The sequence below is a fragment of the Petaurus breviceps genome, unplaced genomic scaffold (assembly GCF_028583685.1).
Source record: "Petaurus breviceps papuanus isolate PSGF00001 unplaced genomic scaffold, PetGlider_PUasm1.0 37, whole genome shotgun sequence".
In the NCBI taxonomy this organism is placed as follows: domain Eukaryota; kingdom Metazoa; phylum Chordata; class Mammalia; order Diprotodontia; family Petauridae; genus Petaurus; species Petaurus breviceps.
This window is the reverse complement of record NW_027186296.1, coordinates 69,015,987-69,028,584: the sequence shown is the minus strand read 5'-3', so window position 1 is coordinate 69,028,584 and position 12,598 is coordinate 69,015,987. Positions and strand designations below refer to the sequence as shown.

The window sequence follows — 12,598 nt, the reverse complement described above, 5'->3', positions numbered from 1 at the left end:
ATTAAAATGCATTTTTTTAAGTAGACAGTGTCCTCTGATAATGAATTTTATCATTTATAATCCACAAGAAAGTAGTTAATAATTTCATTTTATTTGAATTTTCAGTCACCTAGTTAATTATATAAATAAAGACAGGTAAGACATTGTTCTTCCAAGGGGGGAAGCTGGTTGTCGTGATGTCTGTCATTGCCTACATTAGAAAATCAGAATCAGAGACAAGAGTCAAAATCAACTGGCAGCGTGTCTGAGAAATGCTGAAACACAATAGTAGTTGCTTTGCCTTTCTTTTTTTTTTATTTAATCAAAGTTAAGACCGGTGGATAAACATAAATACAGCACAATTACTTCAGATCATTCTTCATATTTGTGTACATACAGACTGATGAACTTAATCCCAGTGAAACCTGCAGTCAGCAATGAAGTGCATACAGCCTTTCCTCCCCTCACTCAAAAAGAATTTTTAAAAACCACACAAACTTATAATCTCATTGGCACACACTCTCTCATTACAAATGATTCATACATAAATAGGTTGTGGGTGCAAAGAAGCTAATATGCTAACATATGTATAACCTTTGTTAATGAAAAACAGAAGCAGCCATAATGATTAAAATACATTCAGTTACTGATAACTAGTTGTGCCATAAGGGGCATTATCCAAAGAGAAATCGTGCTGCAGAGAAAAGCTATAGATACACACACAATGAGAAAATAAACTGCTGCAAGGTTAACGCATGCATGTTTAATACTGGAAAAGCACAGCCCTCCAATATTTCTCCATGTTTGTTATAAAAGCCCTCTGCACTCAACTAAAATTAAAATGATCTTAAAAGGATAATACTTGTAAAGTTTACTTAAGTCTTTTCAGCCACAGAAACTGCAATGGAAATAAATGTTCAGAGTCATTTTCAAAACAAAAACAAAAATCTATTCTTCTGATGACATGCATGATTAAAAGGTCTATGCAAGATACATTGCTCTACATTCCCAATGACTAGGAAAAAAAGCTCAAGTCAATTTAGTTTGCAGATGGTCAAAAGGATTTTTGTATTCCAGCAGGAGTTCAAATCTTCTGGATCTTTTCCCCAACAACTACTGGATTTTCTTTTCTGATTTTCTCAGCAGCATCAGCTTTGTAATTGTAAGAGCAATTGTGTACATCTGAATAACGGTGCACACCACAGTAAACATTTCCACACCGGCATTCAAACCCTGAAAACAGAAATATCAGCCTATTAGAGGCACAAGATCTTAGCCAAAAGGAACTAAAACATCATGGCTGTGATGGCTGAATGAAAAGACTTAACAATAAGAACAGGTCATATCAAGACTTCAACCATTTTGAAACATGAGTAAATCTCAATCCAAATCCCATGTTTGGGGCAAGCAGTATGATCCCAATTGCTAAACTAATCAAAATAAAGGGAAGCATGACTCAATGAGTCAAATGATATTCTGAAAACTCAGAGCTCCTATTCTGGTTCTTATTGATGTGATTCTCCATGTCTAAGTAGTATCACCTATCTTGTGTGATCAATCAATAGGATTGCTGAATGAAATGACAATGTAAAATACCTCTCAAATTCAATGTCAGATGAATGCTCAAACAATTATGCAGGAAACTACTATCTGTGCTACTGAAAGAAAACTAAAAGTGAGATCCTAATGTTACAGGATCTCATGGGACTTAGAGCTAGAAAGAACTTCATATATTAGTCATATCCTCTCATTTTTACAGATAAAGAAACTGAGGTCCATAGAGACTTGCCCAAGATCATGCTGGGAGTTAGTAGGTAGCAAAGTCAGAATTCAAAACTAAGTGCTTTCCAAATCCAGTGCTTTCTATTACATCACACTATTAAGTCCTAAATTTAAATTTCCTCCTTTAAAAAAACCAAACCTTTATAAAAACTGTAACAAACAACATGTGACTGATGCTGCATTTCATCTCTTCTTGTTTCCCTCTACCAGCCTGCAGCAGAGGTGCTAATGATTAATGAAAGAAATGCCCAAAAGATTAGTAGCTGTAAGAAAGAAAAAAAAGGAACTGTGGATTATCCACAAATATGTAAGCTCTTTACAACGTTCCCCAATTTCTCCCAGTGGCTACGAGCTAGTAATTTCACCACCTATTCTTATGCTGTCAGATTCTGGAAGATGAACCAACTAGAAAATACAATGTAAAAAGTTCATCTCTGAAATTACCCTTCTTTTGTATGTCTAAGTTATTAATTTGAGAGCAATGTCTTTTAAAAGTAATTTAAAAAATTTTTTTTAAAGCAATTGGGGTTAAGTAACTTGCTCAAGGTTACACGGCCAGGTGTTTCTGGGTGGGTGCTAAGTGTCTGAGCCTGGGATTAGATCCCCAGGTCATCCGGACACTGGAGCTGGTGCTCTTACTTGCTGTGCTACCTGGCCGCCCCTAAAAGTAAGATTAATCATAACAGCCAAAACTGCATTATTTAATAATAAGTATTTATATACAGATCTCCTACATGTACTTCACTTTGGTATTCTTTAAAGAAAAATATTTCCGATTAAAAAATAATTCTTTGATAGACTATTAAAATGGAAGAGAATTTCAAGGGAACATATGGGGTCATCTTATTCATTACCAATTCTATGAATGTCATTAAATGGGGGTTCATATATCATGACCCCTCCAGGAAACTGATCCTTCTCATGGCAATACTCTGAGACACAAAAACAATGCGAACTGAAATCACTCATAGGAAACCACACTTAGACACCTGTTATGTAAGTATCCATTTTAATCTTAGAATAATGCATGTCCTTCTCTTTCCTTACCAGTCAGTCCCACTTTCTTCCTGCACATGAAACAGCGATTCTTTTTTTGTTTTGGTTTGTCAAGTGACTTGTTTTGCTCTTCAGAGGGCTGCTGTGCAGTGTCCGATACTGAAGCTAACAAAAACAGGAATGATGATGAAATGATCATTTACAAAATCTTGGTGTCACAGAATCAATTAATATTAAAGTCAGAAAAGGACATTAGATATTATATACATTCAAACGAGTAAGGAAACTGAGGCCTAAAGGGAGTTGAAGTGACTTAATATGAGCTTTTCCAACTTAAGTCCCATATCCCAATATCCATACCATACCATGTTCTCATTACTAGATTTAACTTAAAAACAAAAAATTACACACAAAAAAGGGATTCTGAGCCCAGTCATCCCAGAAATATTAAAAATGAAAATCTCAATGACAATGTTCAAAAAATGAGAGGCTGACCATGGCCAATAATTCAGGTCTCATAATTTAAGGACTGGGAAAGAGAAATACCTATGAAAACAAAGTCCTAAAAAACAGAAATGGTTCCAGAAGGAAGCACTTTAAAAAAAATGTTAAGAGTAAAAATAACAAAACAAAAATGTTAATAGAATTACAACCACACACTATAGAAAAATCATATGCTGCCTGTCCCCCCAGAACCCAACTTCAATGGCTTTCTACCACCTACAGGACAAAGGTTATCTCTGCAACCTGATCTACTGAACACCTAACTCAAACCCTTTGCCCCTGTTGAACTCATTTCTATGTTGTTCCCCCAAAATAACACATATTTGTTCCTACTACCACGTTAATTCAATATATCCTCATGTCTAGAATGTCTATTCTATGTTATAGTATATTCTGTTAATTCAATATGTCTATTCTTCATCCCTATCTTTGTTTAATTAAGCTCTACTCTTTCTTCCAAGTGAGCCTCAAAGTTAAGAGTTTTTATCTCCTCCATAAAGACTCCTATTTATTGCCCTAACCTTTCAGCAATGTCTCCCAACTCTTAAATCCTATATCACTATCTGTGCCTCTCATGTAGCGCTTAACTAGCTGAGGTATCTGACTTGGCTTCCTAATTAGCATAAGCTTCTTGAGGGCAGGTATCTAATTTTATTTTTCCTCTCACTTACAACAAGCACAGTATGCTATACATAAAAGCCAAATCAATATTAGCTATTAGTGGTGGTGATGATTACTTTTGAAAGTTTTTTTTGTTAACTTAATTTTTTTTACTTGAACCAAGTATGACTGAGATCAAAGTATCTTTAATTTGCCAAAAATATATAATGAAAGACTTCAAATAGTGTGCTTATTCTACTAAACTGATTTTCTGTAAAAAAAAAAAAACAAACAAACAGCAAAAACGATGTGATACTTGAAGACAGTTTTATGGAATATGAAAAATACATCCCTTTTGGAAAATTGGGATTTCGTTATGGTTATTTAAGAGGGAGGAAAAGAGGTCCCTCTATAAGCAAAACTTTGTGTGTGGAAGTAGTCAAACAATACTAGGCTGTGACCATCAAGAAAATCCAACCTCATTTTTCTTGAAAATTAGAAATCATGTCTAACCTGTATGTTCTTTACATCAATAAAAATATGACACACAAACAACTTGAAACAGCTAGTAAGTATCTTGGGGCAAAAACAGTTCTACAAGACTGACTGCAAATATCAACATCAAAACTGGTTTAAGCCAGGGGTAGATACACATTTCTTAAAAGTATTTACATAGGAAAAAAAAAAGAATTAATCTGTAATAAAATGGATCATTACTACACCTAAAAAAACTTCAGTAATAAGCTTTTATTGCATCAAATATTTTTTAAATGAGCCTAAGGACAACATGATATGTACTTTATTATCTCTGATACCCAGAATGACTATTTCTGGGTCAAAGTATAAAAGAGAAAGCTAATAATAAAGGAAACAAATTTCCAAAATAAGCTGTTTGCTTTAATTTGGGGGCAAATAACTTGATTTAAAGAGCTTGCAAGTTCAATAGATATCCCATGCAAAACTTTTTTTTAACTTGGGATCAAAATGAGACCTGAGTATACTGTTAACTTTGGTGAGAAAAGTTCTCAAATCAGGTTTAAAAAGTCACCCATTTGTCCACAGCAAGCCTACATAGGTGTTAGTGGCCTGGTATATTATACTCCTTAAGATTCATTTTATTTATTTTGGTGAGGAGGGGAGAGTAAGAGAACAAAGAGATCTGAAACAGGTGTTAAGATCAAATGTGGTTTTCCTGTTCAGCAGCATCCATTATTTGGGTGAGTCAAATTTAGACTTCTCCACTAGCCATTATAACTGTTTAAAAAGCACCAGGCAGGTACAATTAGATTAACTATCCACATGAAGGATCACACTCAAGAGGAACAAGGTCCTCTGCTCTGAGTCCTGTAAAAAAAAGAGGTGCATGAATAAAAATGAAGTACACAAAGTTATTAGCACTTGTAAAGACAATTCTTGAGTATTTATTTGTGTACTCAGATAAACAAAATTACTAAGTGCAGTGGATATTACTTGTACCCAGACTAGGAGAGCAAATAATGTACATTCATATACCACAATTTGTGGTTTCTTCACAACTCTAAAGTATGAAAAACATGACAGGTATATGTTGTGTCTATAATAATGCGTTGCTCTTCTTGGACAAAGTAAACTTTGTTAAAAATGAAACAAATTATCACAATGTATACTTGAGCAGTAGTATCATCTCATTTCAAAATGTAAACGAATCTTTATGGATTTTCTACCATTTGTTATGTTGTAAATGTTGTAAAGAACTGTCAGTGGAATATCCTTATTAAAGCAACATTTTGACCTCCTAATTCCCCTTTTCTTTCAAACAGCTATTTTGGAGAGGAGGCAGGACAAGTGGGATGGAGAGCGTAAGGAGAAAGAAACAAATAATGAGAGTCCCAAGAAGTCTTTTTTTTCTTTTAAGCTTAACATCCCACATATCCAATACCTTCAACTCATCTCTGTATGAAATAAGTTTGAGTTCCCCCTTCTTCTGGATAAAAAAAGCTTGTTATAATGGCTTTCCTAAAATGTGGTTCTTGAATTGATCAAGGGTGATATGTACAGAGGCTACTGACTCCTTCGTTTTGGATTATCATACATCTTACCTCTTGGTTGCCTAAGGTCACATTAGCTTATACGACAGTCACATTATACTATTAACTTCTGTCTAAGTTCATTAAAATCCCTAGAGCTAGCATTCAATTCATGTTATATTATCTTAGCCAAAAGAAAGCTTCTGTCCAATAGTTTGCTACAATCAAGATACACCATGTCTATAATATTACTCGATCTATGGGTCTAACAAGTTTAACACTCAAAGGGCATCTCTGTGTAAAATTCTGGCAGTCAACAGCTTCTTCTTGAGTGTCCACAAACCACGACATCTCCTGCATTATACTGGATTTATTCTCTTTATTTTGCTCTTTAACTCTTCCCCTTTTGTATCTTCTCAGCAGAACTGCATATCCTTTGAGGGCAGATGCTATACAACATCATGGCTCATATCTCTCACTTTTATAACAATGCCTGGCACGCAGAAACACTAAACAGATATTTATTGACAAGATAAAAAACTTCTGAGTTATAACAGAAAATGATGTAGAAAACTAAACAGCATTCATTAGAAAGAGTATGGTGCACAATATACCAAAATCCTCCAAGCAAAAATCTACAATTTTAAAATGAAAATATTTCATTATTTATGATATTCAGAGAAAGTCTGGTATTATATAATATTCCCAGTGGTGGTTTCCATGGGGAAAAAACCCAAAACTGATGGTCTAGAACCAGGAAGCATTTTAAGACCTGTTCTCATAGGGATACAGTGTGGTATGGTGAAAAGAACACTGGAAATTAGTAAAAGAATGTAGGTTCAAAACATGGAGCAAAGTCACATTACAGGAATAGATTAAATAATCTCTGAGATCCTTCTCTTCCAGTTTAGATCCTATATCTACAGTAACAAATCAAGCAGTTTCAAAGCACTTTTTTTTTAAAAAGCAATTGGGGTTAAGCAACTTGCCTGAGGTTACACGGCCAGTTTTTTTGTGTGTGGGTGTTAAGTATCTGAGGCCAGAACCAATCCCCAGTCCTCCTGACTCCAGGGCCAGCACTCTTACTCACTGTGTCACCTAGCCACCCCTTCAAAGCAATTCTTAATATAACAAAAACAAGCCCTTAAGCTCCCAGGCACACCAGCTGCTTTCATAACATCACTTTGACAAACTTAAGTGTACTATTGGTTCTGTTAATGTAAACGTGACTCTTAATACCAAAGATTTCTCTTGCCACTCCATTTTATCAAATTTATTAAATGAAGCTGGCAATATCACAATAACAAAGTCAGTATTTTATGAGATCTTGAAAACAGCACATAAGCAATAAAATGGCTCTTGCCTCTGAAAATAACTGACCAAAGGGCATGGGTAGAAAAGATCTGAGCCCTTTACTTAGCAGGAGAAGTACATTCTAGTCCTACTTTATTCACTAATTTGTATAAAAATAAGCTTATTGGTCTTTAATACAATGTAAAGAGCACTGTTTCCAGAATCAAGGAATCTCATTTTAAACCCCACCTCACATATCCTTACCCTTTGTGACCCTGTTCAAGAGACACTTTGAGTATCAGTTTCCTCATCTGTCAAATGAAGGAATTGGATTATATAGCTGCTGAGGTCCCTTACAGTTCTATATCTATAAATCTATAAACAAGTTTGAGTGGGAATGAATATTAGCAATAGGTATATTACAAGGGAGAAATAGCAGAAGCAGCAGAATCACCAACTATAAAGCTAACTGGGATCACTAAAATGTAAGGCAAACAGTCCTATGTTCTTCAAGATTCTTAAGCATATTTATGACTGAGTCAATGAGAAGCCAGTTATGTTCAGCATAATATTTTAAAAGGCATGTTTATGTAGTAGGCCCTTAATATTTAATAAATGTAATTTTCCAGATAACTGCCGCTTAACTTCATGTATTCAAACTCTTAAATACTTTTGCATTTATTATTCATTTATGTGGAACCTCTCATTTCCTAATGATATGAAATAAATCACTCATAATCGTAAAATGTGAGACAGGAAGGGCCATGAAGACTTTGACTTTTCATTTTATAGATGAAAAAACTGAGCCACCTCTAAATTTAAATGAACTTGCCAAAGTCTTACAGGGAAATAAGAAGCAGTTAGAATTTGAACTCAGGGCCTCTATCTCAAAATCTCTTCCCACTAACATTCTGCCTCTTGTACTTGCTACATTAATAAAGTATTATTGCAAAGGCATGACTAAGGGGAAGGAAAAAACCAAACAGCTCCTTGACGATCAGTTTTTCAAGTTGAAATATAGAGTGAGAGCAAGTGTCACACTTGTACACTTAGGAGACACCAGAGAGTAGTCTAGTGGTTAAGAACATTGGGCTAGACTGGGTTCTAATTCTAGCTTTAATAAGAGTATTAGAATCAAGCAAGAAACCTTAACTTTTCTTTGCTTCCTTTTCCTTCAACAAAAAATTATGTGCCCATACATAGGGAAGGGAAATCCTTGCACTTCTCCACTTAACATGTATGTTATTATCATTTAAAAAAACTTATATGAAATCCATACAAAATATAGTATTATTACTCCTTCAGTATCCAATTAAATCACAGTAATATCAATAGACATTTATACAGTGCTTTAAGGTTTGTAAAGTACTATAAGTAAATTACTTCATTTAATTAGGAAAATAAAAACCTAAGGACTACCCATAACTTTCAAGTTTAAAAATTCAAGTTCATTTCCAACTCTAAACTCCTCTCTCACAGAATAATACTAAGATCTAAAACTGGAAGGGACCTGAAACGTCAGTTTACTCAATTCTCTTATTTTGCAGATATAGAGAGATAATGTAACCTTCTTAAGGTCATACGGCTAATTAGGTAGGAGAAATAGGATTGGAACATAGGTTGAACTGAATCCAAGGGCTCTATCCACTACACTATGTTACCTTATAATTTCTTTTTTTTTTTTTTTTTTAAAGCAATCAGGGTTGAGTAACTTGCTCAAGGTTAAATGGCCTGCCATTTCTGGGTGTGGTGCCGAGTATCTGAGCCCCGACTTGATCCAGGTAATCCCGACACTGGAGCCGGTGCTCTCACCTGCTGAGCCACCTGGCTGCCCCTAAGCAATTAGGGTTAAGTAACTTGCTCAAGGTTACATGGCCAGGCGTTTCTGGGTGGGTGCTAAGTGTCTGAGCCTGGGATTCGATGTCCAGGTCATCCCAACACTAGAGCAGATGCTCCTACTTGCTGTGCTACCTGGCGGCCCCTACCTTATAATTTCTAAACAACAAACACCAAGTTATCCTGAGATGTAAGGCCTTAAGCATCATGATCATCACCTACATTAACAAAGTTACAATTTACAAAATATAAGGTTGGTAGTATAAGCGCTCTTATTTTAAATTTGCTTTTTTTTTTGGAGGGGGGAGGGCAGGGCAGTTGGGGTTAAGTGACTTGCCCAAGGTTACACGGCTAGTAAGACCAAATTTGAACTCAGGTCCGACTGACTCCACGGCCAGTGCTCTATTCACTGAGCCAGCCATCTAGCCACCCCATGTGCTCTTATTTTAAAGATGGGACAACTAAGGTTCAAGGGGTTGTGTGGCTGATGATTCAAGGCACGTGAATATAAGTCTTCTAGTTCTAGGCCCAACGTTCTTTTCTGCAAGGTAATTCCCCGCTCCACCTGCATCCCAAACGAATTATTTGCCTCTTGAGAATAGGAAAATGTTTTGTCTACAAGAGCAGTAAGCAAATTTACAACTGATATCAAAAGGCATTTCAAGCCAAAGAAATAGGAAGGGGAAATTGAGGGAAAAGTTAGAAAGAGAGCTGACATACAACATATTTGTTATACAAGTGTCTTTCCCCTTTATCATACAATCATATTTGCATACAATACTATGTTATAAGTTACCATATCAAACATTTTGCATGTGTTAAGCCAGCATTAATTGCCTATACAGACATCTGTATCTTTATCCTTAAAGTCTTGGCTTTTATCCTTTGCAGTCCCAAATTTCAGTTGTATTAAAAAACGTTTACTTAGGTGTTTCACTGATAACTGAACTTCAACATGTTGAAAACTGAACTCTTTTTCTTCCTTAAACTGTCATTCCTTCTCAGTTTCTAAAGTAAAGCAGTCTTTAAGAAATTAAAGGAGGGTGGCTAGGTGGCATAGTGAATAGAGCACCAGCCCTGGAGTCAGGAGGACTTGAGTTCAAATATGGCTTCAGACACAACACTAGCCATGTAAACGTGAGCAAGTCACTTAACATCAATTGCCCTGCCTTACCCCCTCCAAAAAAAAAAAAAAAAGCCCCTGTCTCCAAAGTAAAAACATTCTTTATAAATGGAGAAACCTCATCTGATTTGCATTTTTTTTTTTAGCACTTTCTAATCATTAAGATGAAAATACTATTGGTCCAGGAAATACACAGATAGAAAAACCAAAACTGAAGGGTGAAGGAAACCATAAATCACAACAGATATAAATGAATCAACTTTTGGTGACTCTTCTCTATACATTTTAAAGCAATTGTATTTTACATAAAATATTCCTTTAGAAATGTTATATGTGCAGAACAAGGGATTTTCTTTTTAATTAAGCACACATCAGAATATCCCCTTAACTTTTTGCCTCCCTATTTAGGTCTTCATCAAATCTCACCTATCTCTTTTCTGTGAAAATTTCCTATCTTACCAATGCCAGTCTTCTGACCAAATTACTTTCCTGATGCCAAGTAATATTATTTTCCTTTCTCCTCACCATGGATTCTGCTGTAGCCCGCAAAGCTCCTTGTAGTCTTCTGTTTATCTGTCCATTTCTATCACTTTGCAATCTCTCCACCTTTCATTCTTGCTGGGAACACATTCATTTTACCTTCAAAAACTTACTGAAAGATTGAGTTGCATGAAGCCTCCTTTTTCCTTGATTTACCTTCCTCCAAGTGCCAGCATAAGCATTATATTCATTTTCTTGTCTTTGTATGTCTTTTGCAAACATATGCTTTTATGGCTAATTAAGATTACAAAGCCCTTGTGGGCAGGGACTACACCTACTACACAATAGCTACACTAACTGATATACAAAGTGGTTCATATTTATGATAATCTATTACTATAAGCTTGGAACACCTTAACTCATTTTACGTTTTTCCAAGGCACCTATTACAATGCTCTGTACAAAATAAGCTCTGAAATATTACTGACTTAAGTTTTACCAAGGGACCTAACACTAACTCCCATGATAGCGTAATTTTCCTGTGATGGTATGAAACTTATAGCCAAATGCCTCCTTTTATCCCACTAATAATTAAGACTATGAGAAATGCAGAAAATAACACGCAGTTTTATAAATGGCATATATTCCTATTAAATGCCTTTTCTGTGGTCACTTAAGGAGGAGAAAAGCAAAGTAAGGAACAAAATAGGACATCAGGCCAAGATGAAAGTCTGAACGCTGGCTTTCCCCTTCCTTTCAGTCCTTAGTTTCAAAGAAGCAGCACAGCAACAGCAAAGTGGCATCAGTAGAAGCTGAACTTCATCTGACTGCAAACAAGCAGCTGGCATGGACCATGTCTATTAGAGAATCACATGTTAAACACCATTGTATTAGGGAAATTAAATGCTACTGTGAAAACAGAAAATTGTATAAATTCTAATTTTTTACTAAAAGCCATTTATTAAGCAATTAGACATGGGAATGGGGTGTTACTTCAACAAAGACCACACTAATTTAAAACTAAAGGGATGGGTGAAGTTAAAAGTACACTAAAAATCAGTGTTGATAAATTTTGGATAATTCAAGCATACTTATAAAAAGTTTCGTTAATATCTGCTTGACATGTCTGTTTAGGATTCTGAACAATGAAATCAAGTCTGTTTTTTAGATCTCTAATTAAAAAGTTACCAGTACAAAATGTTAAACACTGGAATCCCTCATGAGGTCAAGAGTACAAACTTAACTTGAGTGGAGTACTTATACATTTAAAAAAATTATTTTACTAATTTGCTATTTCAGTATCACTATCATTTAGGTTCAACAGTTTTCACAGGCAATTTGTTCTTTCCTTTGGCACTGTCAGAAGGTTATATAGAATTATTATATCTAGGCTCATCTTAAGGTGTCTTTGGATATAAGTAGAAGAAACTAAAGTATCAATGAATATGATGAAGCATGGAAATGATAATTATTAAACAAGGGTATTTACATAACACTATTATTAGAACCCTTAAACATTTTATCATTATTTCATGTGGAATGACAGTATAAAGAAGGGAGCAAGCACACGGACCCAGAAGAAACTTCCTCTTGAGGACAGAGTTCAATTTGTTAAAGAAAATTTTCCTACTTCCCTCCCTGCTCCTGTTGCTTAGGACTCCCAGGTAGACAAAGAAAGAGTGAAAATTAACACAAAGCTCAGCCCTCCACCATCATTAAATACCATCCCTCAGATTAACAGGGCTAGTGAACCAGCTAAAGAGGAGACTGCAAAGTTTTCCCTTTGATGTTTTTCCTTAAATGAGCCAGACCTTTAATAATAACAAACATAATAATCAAGTATTTACAGTCAGGGCTGACAACCCCAAAACAATTTCATTGGACAGGAAAGAAGGAGCCATCTATGAGGTATAGCAGCCCATACCTAACAGCTCATTTCAGAACCTCATCCCATTTTTATTTAGGTGGTAATCTGAACTTCTTTTCTGGATGTATATAA

General features: G+C 35.3%; 1 protein-coding gene across 7 annotated transcripts in view; it reads right to left on the bottom strand.

Moving 5' to 3' along the window:
- Positions 1-271: 271 nt before the first annotated feature.
- Positions 272-12,598, bottom strand: part of ZFAND6 (zinc finger AN1-type containing 6) — a 96,176-nt gene continuing 83,849 nt past the window's right edge. For all 7 annotated transcript variants that reach the window (XM_069098681.1, XM_069098679.1, XM_069098678.1 and 4 more), the window contains 2 exons: positions 2,809-2,922; positions 272-1,212 (listed from right to left, as the gene is read on the bottom strand). In XM_069098681.1, coding sequence (XP_068954782.1) covers positions 1,064-1,212; positions 2,809-2,922 — 263 coding nt within the window. In that variant the 3' untranslated portion in view covers positions 272-1,063. The remainder of the gene's footprint in view (positions 1,213-2,808; positions 2,923-12,598) is intronic.